Source organism: Rhinatrema bivittatum, chromosome 3 (assembly GCF_901001135.1).
Source record: "Rhinatrema bivittatum chromosome 3, aRhiBiv1.1, whole genome shotgun sequence".
Classification (NCBI taxonomy): Eukaryota; Metazoa; Chordata; class Amphibia; order Gymnophiona; family Rhinatrematidae; genus Rhinatrema; species Rhinatrema bivittatum.
Window position 1 is genome coordinate 299,340,523 of NC_042617.1, and position 21,893 is coordinate 299,362,415.

Sequence of the window (21,893 nt, forward strand, 5' to 3'; positions counted from 1 at the left end):
CTCTCCCATGACTTTTACTTAATCGGCCTGTATGTAAGCACGGAAGAGTTAAGAGGGCGGATTACAGGATCCAACAGTCCTGCTCTGTTCCTGAAGCATTTACAGCCTGTTGCCAAGTTAGCGATTTTTTTTTTTCATACAGTGGAGATTTAGGACTGTAATAGTGCAAGGGAGCTAATTTAATTTAATTTAATTTAATTCAATCCACACTTATTGTCTTTCAGCAACAATGTAGTGTCTATTTAACAGTGTCTATGCTGCTTCGGTTACAGTGTCTATAATGTAGTGTCTATATTGCTTCAGTTTTATATTTCCCAGTTGTTCTCTAAGTTGATCCCAGTTGTTTTATAATAGATTGTACCTTACTATAGATTACCCGTTCATTTTTTCAACATGTTCCTTGTAAATCGCCTCCCCGGCGATAGTTAACTCTGTTAAATGTGAACCGGAGTGATATGTATTGTATACAGGAACTTCCGGTATATAAAAGCTAAAAATAAATAAATAAATAAATTTAGCTATATAGCTAGTGACTTTTTCCACAGCTCTAAAATTTCCACCAAGCTCCTTACTTAACAGAGCAAGTCTGGAAATAGGAAAGTGCAAGAGAGTAAAACCTCCTTTGGCTAGAATACCGCATAAAAGTGCAAGAGAGTAAACGCTCCATTGGCTAGAGTGCCGCAGGAGCAAGAATGCGATGGCCCCTAGCTAGAGGGTCCTGGTCTCTGTTCCCTAGTTCTGCGACCGCCCCCCCCCAATTCCTTTCTTTCCCTCCATGAAAGGAGAATGAAATAATCACATTCAACAAAAAAAGAAGTTGCAACGATTATCTCCCTATAACTGACAGAAAGAAGAACACTACAGAAGGAAAATCATCTCTTTAGTATTTTTTCCTACTGTACTGCTAGAACCTCAGAGACTTCCTGCGTACTGCAGAGGCATTTTCTCCCTGTCTGAACACTTCTCTCTGCTCGCAGGCCTTTTATTCTCTTCCCCTTGACTGAGGCTGTGGCAGAGGATACAAGGAAAATGCCAAGTGCTTGTTAATTTGTTTTTTTCAAACCCTCTTTGAGGGCGCGCAGCACCAGCAGATTGTCCTCATTGTAGTATAGCAGGAGGTGGCCGGCTTTGTGTGTTCTGTGTTGGGAAAGGCTGGGAGTAGCCAGCATGGAAGTGTATGCAGATTACGGGGCAGAGGTGAGCTCATTCTGGGGAAGTTTGATTGTACGAGGGTTTCATGAGGGCAACCTGTTTTTTTTTTTAATGCGGATACGCCGGATATTAAATTAATATTTATGTTGATTTTCAATGTATTTCCATGGGGTCCTTCCTCAATAATAGAAACATCTGAGGAGATAAGTGCGAACTGCTCCAGTGGAGTTTGCAATTATTTCCTGTTCTGCTGACGTCGCCGTTCCTACCGACCAATTGTCTGTGAGGACAAAGAGTGAGGCGGGAGGACGAGGCTGGGAGCCAATGGGAAAGCGCTGCAGGGTGAGAGGAATGATGGGTGGCCGCAGTATCCCGGACTAGGAAGGAAGAGGAGGCTCCTTGAGCAGCAGCAGCATCATCATGTGTGTGCCTCATTCCTACAGCCAGGCGGGTTGAGAGTGGCGCGGAATTCTGAGTAAGTCACTATTGCAAAACTGTGCAGGAGCACATATGCTGCTGCCTTTCTACCCCTCCTTCGCTTTCTAAGCTGCAAGCCTCCTAGCTCTTATAGTCTGCCCTTTAGCTCTCTGCCTTTGGCTGTTTGAAGACACAGGACAGGAGAGACAGCCAATGAGAGGAGAAGAGGGTCCCCAAAGATGGGGTGGACATCAGGAAATGTCACAGAGGACAGAAAGAGAAACCTAAGAGAGAAAGACATGAAATTGTGTGATCAGCTGTTAGTTATTGTGTATTTAGAGACAGGAACTGTTAATGTTAGAGGTAGGAAAGCCTGAAGCTGTATAGGGAAGTGGTTAGGGCTCTTTAGAGGAGAGGTCCCTGCATCTAGAGAGGAAAACCCATGCTGGGAGGCCTAGCCGGCAGCAGGATCAGGAGTGGCAGCCTGCTCCAGGTAGGGCTGGTAGTATCTGACTGTGCCTGCCAGTTCCCACACCTGAGCACGGCTAGAAGTCTGCTCCTGTGCTGTGGAACAGCCACTGCTGTCTGGTGTGAGCACGCATCCCCAGAGCTGCACACAGAAGTAAAGTACCTCTTGTCTGGGGAGCAGCAAGACCAAGAAGCTGTGAGAAAGAGGTCTCTGACTGCCATACTATTGTTGTTCAACTGTGTGTATACAAAATAAAATGTGTTGGACCTTTCCTGTGTGAACCCTCCATTGTTACATGCCACCACCGAACCCTTGGCATCAGAAGCAGGAAGGGGAGAAGAAGCTAAACGTGTAAGACTAATTATGTCAGTGTGGGGCTTTGCCTAGTGTCTCCATTTCCAGCAGCATTCTATAAGCTTCCTGATTGTCCTGCCAGACCAGGCTGAACAAGTTGAATTATCCTCCATGCAGCAGATGGAAGCAGAGACAAAAAGCTCGCTACTGAACCTTCTCTCCTTATAAGGGTCCAGTGCTGCCTCAGTTCCTCAGTATGGTCTGTGTCTCAGTAGATTTGCAGACAAATGGATAGGTGCTGCAGTTATATGGAACAGAAAGGAGTGGCTCCAGGGCAATAGCCCTTGCTAGGGTTGCTTTCCCTACCATACTCTGGGATGACAGTCCTCCAAAGGGCTGATCTTCCCTTCCCAAGGGTAACCAAGTATTTGGTCTCTTGAGGGTTCCCAAGGTAGGAAGTAGCCATTCACAGAAAAAGGAGGGCTCTACTGAGCAACCTGCCCTCCTCTCCTGTGGGAACCTACTCAGTGGAGTCTATGTTCCAGTACCAAGGAGCAAGCACTGGAGGATAATTCCCTGTGGCTCTTACCGTTGTGGGTCCATCAACAGGAGCTGAGGACTGGACTTTCAGGGCAACATAAAAAGTTGCCATACTGGGTCAGACCAAGGGTCTACCAAGCCCAGCATCCTGTTTCCAACAGTGGCCAATCCAGGTTGCAAGTACCCAACCATGAATATATACCTGAATATTCTCGCCACCTACTGTACAAATACCATTAACTAATTGCACATGTAACTTACTCTGTTTATGATCCATGCACCACATATGTAAATTGTCATATGCTGCTCAAATCCTGTAAACTGTTGTGATGGCGATACCGAACAACGGTATATAAAACCCGATAAATGAGAATCCAAGCATTACATAGATCCCATGCTACTAATGCCAGTAATAAGCAGTGGCTATTCCGTGAGTCAACATAATTAATAGCAATTAATAGGGGTGTGAATCGTGTGATCGATCGTCTTAACGATCGATTTTGGCTGGGTGGGGAGGGAAATCTGATCGTCGTGGTTTTTTTTTTTTTTTTTTAAATCGTTAAAAATCGGGAGAGGGCGGGAAAACCGGCACACCAAAAAAACCCTAAAACCCACCCCGAACCTTTAAAACAAATACCCCACCCTCCCGAACCCCCCCCCCCAAATGTTTTAAATTACCTGGGGTCCAGTGAGGGGGACCCCGCGCGATCTCCCTCTCTCTGGCCACGACTGCGTTAAGAGAAATGGCGCCAGTGGCCCTTTGCCCTTATCATGTGACAAGGCAAAGGTAGCTCCGGCGCCATTTTGGTTCCTGGCTCCCGACATCTCGCGTGCAGGAGATCGCTGCTGGACCCCCAGGGACTTTTGGCCAGCTTGGGGGGGGCCTCCTGACCCCCACACGACTTACCAAAAGTCCAGCGGGGGTCCGGGAGCGACCTCCTGCACGCGGGCCGTATTGCCAATCTTCAAAATGGCGCCGGCGCTACCTTTGCCCTCACTATGTCATATGGGCGACGCCGCGTGCAGGAGGTCGCTCCCGGACCCCCGCTGGACTTTTGGTAAGTCTTGTGGGGGTCAGGAGGCCCCCCCAAGCTGGCCAAAAGTCCCTGGGGGTCCAGCGGGGGTCCGGGGGCGATCTCCTGCACGCGAGACGTCGGGAGCCAGGAACCAAAATGGCGCCGGCGCTACCTTTGCCTTGTCACATGATAAGGGCAAAGGGCCACTGGCGCCATTTCTCTTAACGCAGTCGTGGCCAGAGAGAGGGAGATCGCGCGGGGTCCCCCTCACTGGACCCCAGGTAATTTAAAACATTTTGGGGGGGTTCGGGAGGGTGGGGGATTTGTTTTAAAGGTTTGGGGTGGGTTTTAGGGTTTTTTTGGTGTGCCGGTTTCCCCGCGCCCTATTTAACGATACAATACAAATGCCCCTGACGATAAATCGGGGACATTTGTATTGTATCGTGCACTCTAACGATTTTGGACGATTTTAAAATTATCTGACGATAATTTTAATCGTTCAGAAACGATTCACATCCCTAGCAATTAATGGACTTCTCAAGAACATATCCACACTTTTTTTAAACCCAGCTACACTCACTGCCCTAACAACATCCTCTGGCAACAAATTCCAGAGCTTCATTGTGCGTTGAGTGAAAAAGAACTTTCTCCGATTAGTTTTAAATGTGCTACATGCTAACTTCATGGAGAAGCCCCTAGTCCTTCTGTTATTTGAATGGGTAAATATGAATCTGTTATTTATCTAGACCTCATGATTTATAGATCTCTATCATATCCCCCCTCAGCCGTCTCTTGTCCAAGCTGAACATCCCTAACCTCTTTAGCCTTTCCTCATAGCCATTCCATCTCATTTAGCCCTTCTCTGCACCTTCTTCAGTGTAACTATATCTTTTTTTTTTAGATGCAGCAACCAGAATTGTACATAATACTCAAGGTGCAGTCTCACCATGGAGCAATACAGAGGCATTATTACATTTTTCATTTTATTCATCATTCCCTTCCCAATAATTCCTAACATTTGTATGCTTTTTTGATTGCTGCTATGCTAAAATGATTCTACATTCAACTATATGGCTCACACTTACATGTATATGAACAAATTTAAAAAATGCTGAATTGTTGTTTCCAAAATATTTAATAGGTGTATAGTGATGCTTCATAAAACTTCAAGAGCACCTAACATTAGTGCCTTGCTTAATTTATTGTTTAATCATGAGCACCACCGTCCACCCTATAGTCCTTTAATCAATTGTTCAGAAACATATTTTATTATGTATTTTTTAATTTTTTTTTTTTTTGTGTTTTGAAGAAACGTATTTAAAAAGTAAGTGTAGAGCACTAGTGTCAAACAGAGCTTTTGCGAGCTCTTTATGGATTTAAAAGAACGGATAAAATAGAGCTGGGGTGTGCAGCATTTGGGGGCAAGTGCCGCTAAAAGACTACACTGGAACCTGAGGAGCTTAACCGAAAGATAAGTGTCATTTTGGATTTTTTTGCTCCGGTTTTGAATAATTGGCGACCTGCAATCCTCTGTTTGACACTAGTGCTCTACACTTACTTTTTAAATATGTTTCTTCAAAACACAAAAAATTTTTTTTAAAAATACATAATAAAATATGTTTCTGAACAATTGATTAAAGGACTATAGGGTGGACGGTGGTGCTCATGATTAAACAATAAATTAAGCAAGGCACTAATGTTAGGTGCTCTTGAAGTTTTATGAAGCATCACTATACACCTATTAAATATTTTGGAAACAACAATTCAGCATTTTTTAAATTTGTTCATATACATGTAAGTGTGAGCCATATAGTTGAATGTAGAATCATTTTAGCATAAAAGAAAAAAATTCATAATGAAATTTATAAAAAAGAAAGTTTGGGTTTGTGTGTGGGTTTTTGGACACGTTAGATATTGGATATACCCCCACTTTTGTGGATAAGTATTTTTTGATTGCTGCAGCAAACTGAGCCAACTATTTCAAAGTAGTATTCACTATGACACCTAGATCTTTTTCGTAGGTGGTAGCTCCTAATACGGAACCCTATATGCAACACCTTGCACTTGTCCACATTAAATTTCATCTGCCCTTTGGATGCCCAATCTTCTAGTCTTGCAAGGTCCTCCTGTAATGTATCACAATCCGCTTGTGATTTAAATGCCCTGAATAATTTTGTATTGTCTGCAAATTACATTTCTTGTTCATTGTATTCCTTTCCAGATCATTTATAAATATATTGAAAAGCACCGGCCCAAGTACAGATCCCTGAGGCACTCCACTGTTTACCCTTTTCCATTGAGAAAATTGACCGTTTAAGCCTACTCTCTGTTTCCTGTCTTTTAACCAGTTTGTAATCAATGAAAGGACATCGCCTTCTATCCTAAGAAAACTAAAAAGTCATGGAAGCTTCTCATGAAGGACTTTGTCAAGTGCCTTCTGAAAATCCAAATTCTCTTCATCTACTAGTTAACCTTTATCCACATGTTTATTCACCCCTTCAAAAAAATGAAGATTTGTTAGGCAAGACTTGCCTTGGGTAAAGCCATGCTGACTGTGTTCCATTAAACCATGTCTTTCTATATGTTCTGTGATTTTTATCTTTAGAATAGTTTCCACTATTTTTCCTGGCACTGAAGTCAGGCTCACTGGTCTGTAGTTTCCTGGATCATCCCTGAAGCCCTTTATAAATATTAGGGTTACATTGGCCACCCTCCAGTCTTCAGGTACAATGGATAATTTTAATGATAGGTTACAAATTTTAATTAATAGATTTGAAATTGTATTTTCCTAGCGTGTAGACAGATGGACTCAGGACTAGTGGGTTATGCTCCCTTGCCAGCAGATGGAGACGGAGCAAGCTGACATTTCTGTATATATACTTTTGCAGTGACCCCAGCTTGGTAGTATTCTCCGTCTCCAGCAGGTGGTGGATGTGCATCTCCCTGTGGGGATGGCTTCAGATTTTGGAAGGAGAATTTTAAATTAAATAAGGAAAAGCCCCACTCTCCTGTGATGATTCCACGTGGTCCCTCCTCCAGTTGAGAAATCCCGAGGTGATTTCCGTGATCCCTCAAATGTGTGCTTTGGTCCAGTAGCTGGGTTTCCCGGCTTGGACTTAGTTAATTGAACAGCTTAAAGGCAGGGAGTGCAGGAGACCGAGCGCGGCGGTGACAGCAGATGCCCTCTCTCCCCCCCCCCCCCCCCCCCCCCGCAGCTAGAGACCATCTCTGATCTCAGCTGGTAAGCGCTGAGCTCAGATAAGTTTAAAAAATATATATATATACTTTTCAAATCAGAAACAGTTAGATGGGTTTTTAGGACTTCCTCTGGTCTCTGTGCTTGGCTTGCGTTCCGACACTTGTTCCCGCTCCTGTTGGAGTAGAGGAACTGGGACAGCCTGGCTGGTTGAGCAGCCCCAGTGGGCTAGGCCCCGCAGTTAGGATTTCTGCCTGCGCGCCACATGGTAGGCCGTGGCGGCGTCTTTTGCGCGCTTCTGTGCGTGCTTTACTGCCCTGTACAGGATGTTAGTGTGCACAGTGCGTCAGCTCTATGCACACATTGTGTGCTCAGTTTTGGGCGTGCTGTTTGCGTGCAGAAGTTTTTTAGCGTGGTGATATGCTCAGGCCTTGGCACACAAGTTATCTGTGTGTTTTGGTGCACTTTTGTGGCGCCTAATTTTTTTGCGCATAAATTTTTGAGCGCGAGCCATTTAGACGCACATTCACTGCCACTGATGGTGCCGGTGAACAAGAAGCTTAAGCGCCTTTCTCTCTGTGTTGCCTTCTCAGCCTGACCTGTCTTCTAACCTGTGCCAGCACTGTTTGGATGCTCAGGGAGAGTTGTCTTCCTCTGATTTTGCTAAGCCTGGATCCTCCCATCCTGATGATGGTTTGGTTTCAGCCTTGTCTGGAGGGACACCATACCTTGTTACTCCCTTGACTGGCTCCTGTGCAGGAGATGGCAGTTTCAGTGGGCCACGCTCCAGTTCCTTCTGGGTTTGGCCTGGATCAGACTGCTTTTTCTTTTGAGTTTTTTCATGGTTTACAAGCCTTTCTTCAGGTGCAGTCCTGTGCTTCGCCCAATTCTGTCAGGTCGGACCCACAGCCGGTAGCCCCTCCCTCTTCCAGTCCTATGGTTAGGTGCCGGGGCTCACCTCTGTTCACTGCAGGTGTTCCTGACAGGAACCCAGATGGTACTGATGATGAGGCAGATCCTGATTCCCTGGAAGATGGGGAATTTTCTCCAGGACTGGAACCGTATCGGACCATGAACTGCCAGCACTGATTTCCCAGTCCTTGAAGATGCCGGATGTTCCTGGTACAGGTTCTATGTCTGAACCGAAGAAGAATCCCATTTTGGTTTCCTTGCGTAAAGCTTCTTGCCTTTTCCCTGTTATGGATGCCATTCAGGAATTTATTGATCTTGAATGGGACGCCCCGGAGGCAAATTTCAAAGGGGGTCAGACATTGGAAGGCCTGTACCCCTGGATCCAGTGGTGAGAGAGCGTTTGTGTCTTCCCAAAGTGGATGCACTAGTCTGTACCATCCCTAAGTGAACAACTATCCCCGTGGAGGGAGGAGCGGCATTGAAGGATATGCATGATAGATCGATTGAATCTATCCTTTAGCAAGCCTTTGAGTAAGTGGTGATGACTTTACAGATAGCTTCCTGTTGTGCTCTGTCAGGCCGAAAACCAGATGCTCAATTTTGCCGGTTTCCGAACTTGTGGCTGTCAGCGGGCTCGAGAACCGACGCTGGCAAAATTAAGCGTTGGCTGTCAAACCCGCTGACAGCCGCCGCTCCGGGTCAAAAGGAGGCGCTAGGGACGCACTAGTGTCCCTAGCACCTCCTTTTGCCTGTTTCTACCGCCAGGCCTCTTTTAAATACTGAATCGCGCGCAGTGGCGAGTGGCCTGTGCACGCGCCGGGAGAGCCGGCGTTCGCCCGCACTCCCGTGGACTTTACTGAATCGGCCTGTTAATGAGGTTAACCCAAAACCCCTTGACAAAGCTTTGTCTGACCCTTCGTAGGGCAAAGGCTAGTTCTGCCAGACCTTACATTTCTGAGTCTGTAGCTTGTCAGCTCCAGGCACCTCATACGTAGGACGCTTATGTTGGCCCTGTGAGTTGCTTTTCAGTTTTGCAGGAGAACTCCATCATAGCCTGAATCCGACTAACTCCCCAGGGTGTGTGAGAGCTAATCGTTCTCTCAGTTTGCTCCCAGCCACTAAGGGTACGCTATTGACTACTACTTCCCAGGCTGCATTCTTTGCGCTAGTAGGCGATACTTTGGAATTCTAAGTCATCAGGGAAATTCTAGATGGTTGGCTCTTGTCCTCTGCCTTGGTCCAGCCATTGTGGCTCTCTGCTAGGATTCCCATTCAAGCTTCTGCTAGTTCTTACCACATCCTCCTTCAGCCTATAAGACTTATGCCAAGGGTACAATTTGCAGGAGGGGCAGCTGAGAGGACTGCGCTATACTGACACTCGGGAAGACTAGTTAATATTTGAGATCCTGATCCATGAGCCCAGGGCTTCACCTCGGCCATCTACTAATGCCTTCTTAAAAGGAGGAACTAGTTTCCCTCCTGGTATAGGAAGGCTTTACCCCTCCATGTCTCTGGCATCTGAAGTCCCAGCTAACCCTTCTTGCTGTCCTTGAGGGCTCCAGAAGGCATCTGAGCACTAATTTGTTCCTAGGCCTACCCTGGGGACAGGGAATTCCCCTTGTTGGTGTTCTGCTTCCCAGAGAAGAGACTCCCTGCATTTCTGTGACTTAAGTGCACCAGTATCTGAGAGTCCATAATGACAATGGCGACTGACACCTGATGAAATTCATGACATGGCGTACTTCCGAGGAAGAGCCACAAGGAGGTCAGTCAGTGACAGGTGTCATGGCCAGTGGTGGTGCGAAGGCGGAGCACCCAGCAAAGCATAGAGTTCGGCGCCTCTATGAGGTCAGCTTACAAGAGGTATAATAGTTCTGGTCGAGGAGTCCAGGCTCTTGGTGGTGTCCTTCCACCAGATGAGATTGGGAGCAAGGCATGAGGCACAAGGCTTACAAGGGCAGGCTCAGTCTGGCTGACATGTGAACAAGTGCTACCTCCCTCAGATTAATTTCTTCTGAGGAGACTAGATCAGGCCTCCTTAACTTGAGGACTCACGTAGGAGGGGATCGGCCTCTCTTCAGGCGTTGTAGGATAGCATCTGGGAGACAGTTGTGGAAACCTTGCCTCCGGGATGCCTTAGAAAACTTTAAAGGAAAAGGTATCAGGTGGCCCAGTGTGAGCCCTCTGTTTCAAGAATAGTGGTTTCTCATAAATCAAGAGATTTTTATTGCTGGGCTTTAGGAAAACAGAAGGACAAAGCCAGAAGTGGAAGCTCAGAGCACTAAAAGTCCACAAGGCTCTTAGGCGTTAGTGAGAAGAGGCGAGGAGTACAAGAAAGCAGACAGAGGTGTCAACCACAGAGGGAAAGGGGGCCTGTAATGAAGCAATTGCACACCGGATTAAGTAAGCAATTGCAGGAACAGGTATATTGAAGGCAAAGCCGATGCCCCAAGGGCCTAAGCCCAGGCATCTGCAGGGCAGATACCGGGGCATTTCTGCAGGCATTTACAGAACGTTTGAGGCTGACCCTTCAGAAGGGCACAGCCTTACCTTGGGAGTCCTGGAAGCAGGTCTAAGTTACTCCCACCTGGGATAGGTACAGCTTTTGGTACATCCCACTTGTTCAGACTGGTCTGGCAGGATGATCAGGAAGGTTCCTGGCAGACCATCTATAGCACCACCCTGGGAACAGAATGGGGGTCGGAAAAAAAAAAAAAAAAAGCTGTGGGCGTATGTGTGTTGTATACATACAGTATATATATATATATATATATATATACTGTATGTATATATATACTGTATGTATATATATATACAGTATGTATATATATATATATATACTGTATATATATATACAGTATGTATATATATATATATACTGTATATATATATACAGTGTATATATATATATATATATATATATGTAAGTATATAGGATGCATGCACATAGAAATGAGCAGAAGGATGATCTTTGTGTCTACTATCTCTCTGAGTTCCAGGGGATCCTTATCCTTAGAAAACCAACGACGAGTACATTGCCATGCAGAAAGCAGCAAACCTAATTGGGAGTGTGAAGTGAGAATTCTTGCTCCTGTGCTAGTAACCAGGGAGTGAACACGGTTATGATGGGGATTTGGAAACCAAAAGTAACAATTGCCATTGGATGTTTTTAGGTTTGGCATAGGGTACTGAGGAACTGAGGCAGCACCGGACCCTTTTATGGAGAGGGGGGCTCAGTGCTGAGCTTTTGGTCTCTGCCTACATCTGCTGGCCAGAGGATAATCCCCCCTGGTTCAGACTGGTCTGTCTGGACTCCAGGAAAAATAGCAGGTAAGAACCTAATTAAACCAGGAAAGTATAAACTGTAAGACTAAGAAGCTGGCTTCTGGTTTGGTGGTTAAATCACAGTCCTGCCTGCTGCTTTTTCCGTTAACTTAAAACTGCTAGAGCTCAAAGGGGACTGGACTGGTGGCGCCTGGTGCTGTGCTCCATGCCTACTCCTAGAACATTTTAATTTTGAAGGTGGTAAATCTTCAATCTCTTCAAAAATATCTTATTCCCATGTTCCCTGTTAAGTGTGCCCTCAGTCAATTTAACATCCTTGAAAGTAGCGAGAATCACCCAAAAGTGATTGCTTAATCTATGTACGGTGAGCTCAATTCTCCATATTCGATATGACCTCCAGCCAGGCTACTGGCAAGAAATCCTGCAATTACACACTGACAGTTCACATCAGGATCAGGGACGCTCTTTAGTTTTCATATATTTATTTTTATGTGCTTTAATAAATACTCTTTTTTTTTTTTTTTTTTTTAATGGTTTTGCATATTTTATTTTTTTCTTTTCCCCTAGTCATTATTTTTACTGCTGGATATTAGTCATCCGCAACTGCAAACAGCCAAGCACACTGTGAAGGGGAGAAAATACCCTTGGGCCAGAGATGTCCTAGAAGATTTTAAAGGTAATGAACTTTAAATCATTTTGAAATTCTTTTTTTCCCCATATATCAAAAGTATTTAAATAAATTTAAATAAATCTTCAATATTCGTACTGCAGTTTTAGCTACTTTTTAACCAATTTGGAGACTTTTCACAATGGCAATACTGATTTTCTTCACGTCAAAGTTAGCAACACTGAAGTAGAGAACCAAGGGAGTGGCAGAGCAGTGGCGGGGACACACGTGCTGCCATCCAGGTTTACGCTATGCCAAATTAAAATTCATTACCACTATTATTCATATATGGCGACTTATGTATACCGGAGGTAATTTTCGAAAGGATTTATGCGCATAAAACTGGGTTTTTGAAAATTGCTACTTTTATGTGCATAACTCCTTTGAAAATTCACTCCATGAGGCCGAATTTTCAAAAGGTTTTACGTGCAAGTGGACTTTTGAACATTGCTACCATATATGCTACTTTCATGCATTAAATTCATGCCATAGTTGCTAAATTCTGCTTTAAAATGAGGTTTATTTCCTGAACAAAAATGGAAGAGTAATTCTTTATTAACAAGACAAAACTTTTATGGGAGTAATACTGACAACCCTGTGAATATTGCACATACAAGCTTTAATTACAGAACCTAAACTGTTGCAGTATTTTAAAACATTTGTACCTTAATATTTTTAGATTAGCATGCCACCTGGAGGCCATATTATTGGCCCATGTGCACTGCCTGGCAATAAGGCTGGGCATGGGACCAGCTATTCCCTTCCCGGACCAGAAAGGCTACCCGTCGGGTTTCCAGGAAAACAGTGCCTGGTCACAAACATGGCAATGGCGGCACCCGTGAACAATACCTTTGTACAGGCTGATAAGAGCAGCACAGACCCAGAGGAGGATTCCATAGCGCCAGCGTTTCCCCTTGACCCTGGAATGGCTCCGTTTGGGAACTTCCCGTATTATTACCGGTTCCATCCACCTGCGGCTCGTCTGCATCTGTTACCGCCAACACTACTCCGCAGCCTCTTCCCAGCCCCATCAACCGGACTGCAGGCGCCTCCACTGTTGGCACTGGATGTGGGCTGCAACTCTGGGGTAAGGAGGGGCCGAGGGGCTGACCCGGGGCAGGCTGGGACTAGTAGTTCAGCTTGTAGCAAAAGACAAGGCTGTAATTCATTGTGAACTGGGAGTAGAGGATTTGGGACTTGGTTATTGTAGTAACCATTATAGCTCATGGCAGCTGGACTCCGTCTCCTGACATGCATTAGTGGGCAAAAGAGAGAGGCGAGACGTCGTACCTTGTTGGGACTGGTAAATGCCAGTTGTTCCCTAAGGTCAGATTCTAGATAGGGTAGCAACACACCTCTGGTAGTCAGGGCATGTATAAGGAATATCCTTGAGATTAATCTGCATGCAGTTGCCCTGAGAGCACATTTAATTTGCACGATGATGGTTATCCTGAAATGTATATCCGTTTGTGGGCTTAGGTTCTGTGAGGCTGCAGTATTTTGGCATCTGGGACTACATCTCTGCACAAAATGGGAACAGTAAAACATGGGTTTGTAAAATAAGTTGTCAGAAAAAAAAATGTCAGACTATCATTTAAAAAAAAAAAAAAATTTCAGGAGTTGACATCCCTGCATGCAATAGTACTATGAACTGAAAAAAAATAATAATTTGGTGAAGTCAGCCTGTATCTGACTTCTGTACTAGCACTGCTGTGCGGTCAAAGATGAAAAAAGGGTTTTCAATAAGGTGTACATGAACTTTCATCATTGGATTTGCTACATTAAATGTACGCAGATACATCCAGGTGAAGCTAGCAGTGTTAGGAGCGTACCATCTACGTGTGCACCTTCTGAAAACATGAGGCACATGGGTACATCTGATACGTGTCCACCAGATGCCCCCAGAAATGCCTTTACTTATGCAGCCAAGTTTGTGCTTGTTATGAAAATACATGCCTATGTTCAGTCTGCTGCAAACCTACTTACCAAGATATGGCATGTTTTACAGTGTCAAGTCTATCGACTCATGTAACAGGTGATGTGGGCCTCTGGTACTGAGCTGTGCTAATGCATTTGTGTGCAGCAAACAGCTCTGGTGCAGCAGAAAAATAAAGTGCGGAATTTGCAAGCTCTGCACATTATTTTCTGGTCCCTAAACCCACTGCGATGCAAATGAGTAGTGCAATGCGTAAAAGATCTTCCTGCACTGCACCACTCCAGTACATAAGAACATAAGAAATTGCCATGCTGGGTCAGACCAAGGGTCCACCAAGCCCAGCATCCTGTTTCCAACAGAGGCCAAACCAGGCCACAAGAACCTAGAAATTACCCATACACTAAGAAGCTCCCATGCTACTGATGCAATTAATAGCAGTGGCTATTCCCTAAGTAAACTTGATTAATAGCAGTTGATAGACTTCTCCAGTAAATTTAGCTGCACCTCTTGAGGTGTATTTATTTATTTAGATTCCAATTTTCTGCCACTTTTAGGGATGTAGCTGACTTTCTCTCTCCTGGGAGCATTGCCAGGCTCCCGCAACTGGTGGTGTTCCCGGAGTCGCAATTAAAAGAGCCACAAGACCCCATAATAGTTATCCCCCCCCCCCCACCCCATATTCCCTGGTGGCCCATGGTGCCACGATCCCCACACCCCACTCCTGGTCATTCGGCTTTAAAAATAAATAAATCCTTGATGAAGCCCTGCCCCTTCTCAAAAAAATGGAGACTTCCCCCTTCCCCAGTGTTACTGGAGTGCCCAAGGACCGGGGGAATGAGCAATCTTCACTCGCTTCTGTCCTGCCGATGCCATATAACAAAATGACACTGGCTGAACTTAGACTGCCCTTTGTCTTGCATTAGCATGCATGGGGCAAAGTAGAGCCTAAGGTCAGCCAGCGGGACAGAAGGGAATGGGGATTGCTTCTGCCCCTGGACCCTGGGCACTCCAGTAATGTTGGGAGGGGGACCTGTGGAGATCACCTTTTAGAGAGCAAGGCAGGGAGGGTATTTTTTGTTTTTTTAGAAAGGAGTAGAGTTTCTGTCACAGGGGCGGGACTTCATGAAGTGTTTTTAAATGTTCACTTTTGCAAAGCTGGGGGTGGAGGGGGATAAGTTGTGGCACCGAGGTCCACTAATGAATTTGGACAGGGGCGTGGAGGGTGACTGTTACAGGGCCTTGTGGCCCCTTTTTAAATGCCAGGACCAAGATGGGGGCCTGCCACTTGGTGTTGCCTTGACCAGGAACACATGGAAAATTAGTGCATAATTTACTAAACTGTGGTACCTGGGTGCTGCTGTTTTAATAAGTCCCTGGATAATTTTCCCACTGCAAAACAGTGCATAAGTGCAGTTATACCATAGCTTAGTAAATTGGCCGCTCGGTTTTTGACAATCCCTTTGCCATTTAGAAGTGTCCTGTTTCAATTTGCGGCTCTTAAGAGATGTAAATCCCTGCTGTCATAAAGGGGCTCGTCCACAGGGTGGCAGTGTAACTCCACAAAGGAAACAAAAGTTATAGGAATTTTGAGTCTATTGCATACAGGGGATAATTGTAAAACCATCCACCTAAATTAACTTGTGCAAAATCATGCACAAGTCACACCAGTTTTTAAAGCAGATTTATGCACATAAGTCAGCTTTGAAAATTATTCTGCCAAATTTACCTGCACATAGTTGCACTTACTGTTAGGTGCAGGGAACATTTTCCACATAAACTTCTGAAACTGCAGCATGTGCATTAAGTCCAAACCCCTGCCCAACTTTGTCCCTAGGAACGCCTCCGCTCAGTCTGAGTAAACTTACCTATGATCAGGCATTATATGGGTAAGTTTACTGGCATATCAGGTGGGTAATTATGTATAAAGCCATTTTGGCAGGTATAAATGGTGGTTTTACCTGTGGAAGTGCCTTTAGAAAACTGACCGCACAGTGGTTTTCATGTAAACAGAATCCTGATTTACAATTCTTGCATATTTTTTTTTTAGAAGCAAATGTGCAGCCTTCTCTGGGTGAATAGTTTGGCAAGTATATTTTTGGCTCCTGGCGCACTAAACATGTTTTCAAAGGAGAGCTGGAAGAATTGATCCCTGACCAATTAGAGTTTGACAAACTGCAGAAGACTGAGAGAGAAAAGGGCCTTGCCCACACTCCCCTAGAAAGTCAGTGGCAGAGCCTGGATGCCACAGGGAGATAAAGTGACCTGCCCGAGTTCACACAGTCCCTGAAAAAAGCTAGCTCCTTATTAACATGCCAGGTGGTCTTCTGAATTTGTTTTGTACTGTGAACATTTCAAAGTTCAGAATTCTGATGGCGAGAGGGATTGGCCTGGTCCTGAGTTTGCTGCAAATTCTGGAATCGTTATGTTAAGTTTATAGTCCAAGGTTCAATCTAAAGTGGTTTACAGCGAACAAGATAGTACAGTAATCAGATACATCAGTGTTCTAAAATACAGACACATTAATAAAATGCAAAACATCAAGCACATCTACTGGACCAACCCCATTCTCACTAGAATTGTTATTATCCATTCAGTGACTATTTCCCTATAGTGACAATAGTTTACTGCCCTGCTGCTTTGCAGTGAACACACTTTCTCCTCTGTCTTTCCAGGACCTGAGCATTGCCCTGTACCGCCACCTGGGCCTGCAGGAGAACGATGCTGTGAGTGTGGGGTCGCTCCACACCCCAGGGAACCTCCGCTTCCTCTGCTGTGACATTGACAGTGCCTTGATTGAAAGAGCTGAGAAATCCAACCCCTTTCCTGGCTCAGTCTCCTACGCGGTGCTGGATGTGATGGACCCAGCTGCCCGCCTGGCTGTCCTGCGGCCCTTCCTGGATGGCTTCAGCCGCTCCACTTTTGATATTGGGTTCTGCATGTCGGTGACAATGTGGATTCACCTGAACCACGGGGACGAGGGGCTGGTGGAGTTCCTGGGCTGGCTTGCATCCCTTTGTGGCTACCTGCTTGTTGAGCCCCAGCCATGGAAGTGCTACCGGGCGGCTGCCCGCCGTCTGCGCAAGCTCGGCAGGAATGACTTTGACCATTTTCGGCATCTTGCCATAAGCGGCGACATGGCCGAGAGAATCACTGGGATCTTAACCAGTGGCGAGGCCATGGAGCTGGTCCGGTGTTTTGGTAACACTAGCTGGGACCGTAGTCTCCTGTTATTTAAATCAAAGAGACTTAAGATGGTGGCCCAGAGTGAGGAACATTTAGTGTCGGAAAGACAGGGCTGCGATGGCAGGTGCAGTTAAGCTACGAGGCGGTGAGAATCGATGAAGGGGGCCTGGTCCATATACAGTAGTTACTAGGGGTGTGCATTCGTTTTGAACTTATATGTAAAACGCTACTTTTTTTTTTTTTTTAACTTAAAAAAGTGATGAGGCGAAAACGATCGGATTTCCAACTTATTCAACATAGCTATGTTGAATACGTTGGAAATCGCGATCGTTGATCCTAAATAAAAATTTAAACCCCTCACCCTCCTTAATCCCCCCCAAGACTTACCAAAACTCCCTGGTGGTCCAGCGGGGAGTCAGGAAGCCATTCCTCTATTCCTTTGTGAGGAGCACGTGACGTCCGCGTCACGTGGTCCACCGCGGTTCCGCTCCCGGACCCCTCGTTGGACACAAACGGAACTTTTGGCCAGCTTGGGGAGGTCAGGAGGCCCCCCCAAGCTGGCCAAAAGTTCCGTTTGTGTCCAACGAGGGGTCCGGGAGCGGAACCGCGGTGGACCACGTGACGGCCGCGTCACTCCGACGTGACGCGGCCGTCACGTGCTCCTCACAAAGGAATAGAGGAATGGCTTCCTGACTCCCCGCTGGACCACCAGGGAGTTTTGGTAAGTCTTGGGGGGGATTAAGGAGGGTGAGGGGTTTAACTTTTTATTTAGGGAACCGGTGCACGTATGGACATAGACTCAACTTATGGAATTCTCCATATGTCCATATTGACCGAAATTGACCCCCCTTTTCGACTTATGAACATAAACTTTTTGTCTGCACATCCCTAGTAGTTACATTCTTTTGTGTGGTGGAAAGAAGAGCAGTGATCCATCACGTCCAACCTGTTTTCCTAACTGTTCTGTGTGCATAGTAATCCAGAGGGCTGGGAAACAGCAATGCATCTGTAGCTAACTTGGCAACAGTGAAAAAATGTTCTCCCTGATGCCAAATGTGGTTACCTCAGAACTGTGCGATTAGCACTTTCCTGTAAAGTATAGCTCGATTACCATATCCAGCCATGTCTTTTTTTTCTTCTAACAGCTTGTCCAGTTTGCTTTTGAAATGATTTAAAGCAGGCCTAAATCGAGGTTTTTTTTTTTCCTCCCATAGACACTGATTGGGAATAAAGCCTTTAGTATTAAGTGTTGCAGCCATTAAGTATTTCTGCTGGTAAAATGTTCCATTACTTTATTGCTGAGGGACTGCTCCAGTTTTGTGCCATTGGGGAAAGCACTTGATAAAGCAGGGTCTTGAGTGTCATTCACAGTATCTGGTGATGGACGTGGACAAGTTATGCAAGTCCTGAGACTCACCCAGAGCTCTGCCAATGCACCTCTGTCCTGTCCTGCAGCTTTCCCTGCTGTTCCAGTACGCTCGGCCCTGCCCTGCATGTGTGTTCATCAATCCATCCTTATATTTCATTTCCAGGATCCCAAGCATACCAGCTTTTCCAGCCTTGAGTGTTAATCATAGCAGCCAGTTAAAATACATATGTCAGTACTGTAACATTTGCAGATCCTTATGTTTCAATTTTCTGCAATTTTTCTAATAAATCTTTGGAACTTTAGCCTGCCTTTTCAAATGATGTGCAGGGCGGTTTATAGCATTGTTTGAAATCAGGGACAATGAGGTCTCAATTGCCCAGATATACAAAGGGATTGAATTAGCACAGATTTGAAACTTCTGAGCAGTAGCACCAATTTCAAGACCAACTTTGAACCCCCAGAAGAACAGCGAGATCGTCTTATCCAGAACATCTCCCCATTGAGGAGTTTCATCTTTCTCCGGATATCAAGATTCAGTATTAAGACTTTGGTTACCGCTGTCTACGGTTAAGGCTCTGGGCTTCTTTAGGGAGGAGAAGCTCCAGGTCTGTGCTAATAAGGTGGGACACTTGGATACTCACACAAGAAAGAAAGATCAAACTGATAACCAGCAAAGAACATTTTTTAAATGTTCATTTATCTTAGTTTTGTTTCCTATCCTCAAAAGTTTAGTCAATGATCCTCCCAGAAAAGACACCAAGGGGTGGACATTCAAAAGATTTACATGGTTAAAATTTGTTTGTTTTTTTTTAAATATGAAAATTTTAACTGGTTAAAAATCCCATCATTCCTCTCTCCTTTCTATCCAGCTAAAATCAATGTACACAAAATTGTCAGGCGAGGTTGGCTTTTTTTTTTTTTATCTGGAGAGGACTTTATTTACAAGTATTTATATACCATCTTTCCAAATAAAAACAAAATGGTTTCTCAAAGGACAAACAGGATGGCAGTCCTCACACACGGGTGACGTCGGATGGAGCCCGGCACGGAAAACATACATCAAAGTTTCTAGAACTTTGACTGCGCCTCATTGAGCATTCTCACGCATGCAATATACACTCGGGGTCCTCTCCAGTCTCTTATTTTCCGTGGAGCCTATCATCTCATGGTCAGGTGAGAGCCTTACTTTGCCTACTTTACTTAAAAGCGCGTGGTTTTCTTCACTTAAATATTTTTCACTTCCTCACGCAGTTGACACAGAATCCCCTGGTTCTCCCGTTAGCACCCTAGATAGGTTTTCCACTGTTTATCATTAAGTTTTTCGTGGTCGATCCGCCTGGGTGGTGGTGCACTTGGTGCCTGATGGCTGCTACTATAGATTTCGATCTCGTGTCCCTTTTATTTCGCAACGACATGTCCACTTTGGGTTTCAAGTGGTGTCCCAAGTATATGAAGACCATGTCTATCGCAAGCTTTGTTCGGGTGATTGCAGAGGCCATCCCATTTCAGTTGATGACTGAAGAAGATACCACGCACAAAATGGTAGATATCCTCTAGTTCGTGGAGCCTCCCAAGGAGATTTTGGCAGTGCCAGTGCATGAGAACCATTTTGGAGTTACTGCTGAGAATGTGGGAGTAATCCCTCACAGTGCCTCCCATGCATAGGAAGGCAGATGCAATTTGTCTCATCCAAAAGGCTCTCTGATTTGACAAGCATCAGCTACCCTATGAATCGGTGGTCATCTAATCAGCTCTCAAGAAGGCCAGGCCTCTAGGACCCATTCCTCAGTGTCCCCGGGGAAGGATCACAGAGTAGTGGATGTTCTTGGGAGGAAGGTGTTTTAGGGCATTATGCTTATTGCCCGCAAAGCTGCCTACCAGTGCTACATGAGCCAATATATGTGGGTCATTGGAAGCAGGTGCAAGATTTTGCCGAGCACCTGCCTTGGCAGGTGCATGAGGGTCTCTGCAGTGAGAATCAGCATCTAGAGGCTCGCATCGCTGTAGCCCTTGGATCTCAGACCGGAGGTGCAGGAGCGACTCACTGACAGGCCATGTACGTGAGAGAATCTCTTCGGAGATATTCAAGGATGTGGTGGCCCAAATCTGGGCCCACCATGAGACTCTTCAACAGCTCTCCACTTGCACTCAGGACCCATCCTTTGCGAACGATTGACCAGTGTGTTCTCTCTGTTCACAAGGGGTATAGATTGAATCTGTTGGGTACCCCACCAAATTGCCCCCACCCCGAGTCTATTCTGGGGCCCAGTAGCACATCAGGAAGTACTAGCCGCAGAGCTCTCTTCCCTCTTAACAGCCAGAGCGGTTGAACCCATTCAACTAGGAAAATAGGGTGGGGATTTTACTTCCAGTACGTCCTAATACCAAATAAAACAGAGGGACTCCGTCCCATCCTACATTTGAACAAATTCCTCAAAAAAGAAAAGTTCAAGATGGTTTCTCTGAATACCCTAATCCCCTTCTTGCAAAAAGGGAACTGGCTATGCTCCCTGGAACTCAGACATGTACCCTCACATCGAGATCTTCTCAAGTCACCGGAAGTATCTCAGATTTGTGGTGGAAAAGCAGTGCTTCCAGTAACGCGTTCTGCCGTTTGGGCTCATGTCAGCCCCATGTGATTTAAAAATGTCTAGCTATGGTGGCGGCATATCTTCGCAGACTGGGAGGTCACGTTTTCCTGAATCTGGACGATTGGTTAGTTAAGAGCACCTCTCAGGCAGCATCCATGCGCTTGACCATCCAGGTACTGGAGACACTAGAATTTATCAACCCAAGGCCTATCTCAGCCCGTCACTGCAATTGGACTTCATTGGAGCCCTGCTAGACACTGCTCAGGCCAAAGCCTTCCTGCCCCAGCAAAGGGCCATCAACTTGATGACCGTCATGGCAGGGATTCAACAGTGTCAGCCTGGCACATGTTGAGACTTTTGAGCCACATGGTTACGACAGTTCACTCTCTTAGTACATTTACAAATGCGAAAGGTGCAATGGACCCTGAAATCGCAGTGGTGACAAGCTACTCAGGACCTCCAGGACCACATCCAAATCACTACATTACTCCAGAACTCTTTGTCTTGTTGGTGGGAAATTTCAAATCTGGAAAGGGGGTGATCTATCCAAAGTCCACCCAAATTGTCCTAACCGTGGCTGTGTCCACCCTGGGTGGGGAGCCCATATAGATGGGCTCAGCTCCCAGGGCCTTTGGTCCGCTCAGGAATGTGTCTATCAAATCAATTTCCTGGAGCTCCAGACTATCAGGTACACGCTATGAACTTTCAGAGATCGTCTGTCCGATTTAAAATTATTCTGATACCCACCTTGCCACAGTTGTCTGTATGTCAACAAGCAGGGAGGTATAGGATCGAATCTCCTGTATCAGGAAGCAGTCTAGATTTGGTTGTGGGCCCTTTCCCATGGGATAGTGCTCATGGCCATG

The 21,893-nt window shown here is 45.6% G+C and overlaps 1 protein-coding gene across 2 annotated transcripts; it reads left to right on the plus strand.

The window, feature by feature from the left end:
- The first annotated feature begins 1,501 nt into the window (after positions 1-1,501).
- Positions 1,502-17,338, plus strand: BCDIN3D (BCDIN3 domain containing RNA methyltransferase). 2 transcript variants are annotated; one of them, XM_029595029.1, is made up of 5 exons: positions 1,514-1,627; positions 11,170-11,326; positions 11,849-11,957; positions 12,628-13,035; positions 16,557-17,338. In XM_029595029.1, exons 4-5 carry the CDS (start codon positions 12,634-12,636, stop codon positions 17,199-17,201), a joined length of 1,047 nt encoding a protein of 348 aa, XP_029450889.1. In that variant the 5' UTR covers positions 1,514-1,627; positions 11,170-11,326; positions 11,849-11,957; positions 12,628-12,633; the 3' UTR covers positions 17,202-17,338. The 2 variants fall into 2 exon arrangements, with proteins under 2 accessions (XP_029450890.1, XP_029450889.1); XM_029595030.1 differs by lacking the exon at positions 11,170-11,326 and having other exon boundaries at positions 1,502-1,627.
- Positions 17,339-21,893: the final 4,555 nt, after the last annotated feature.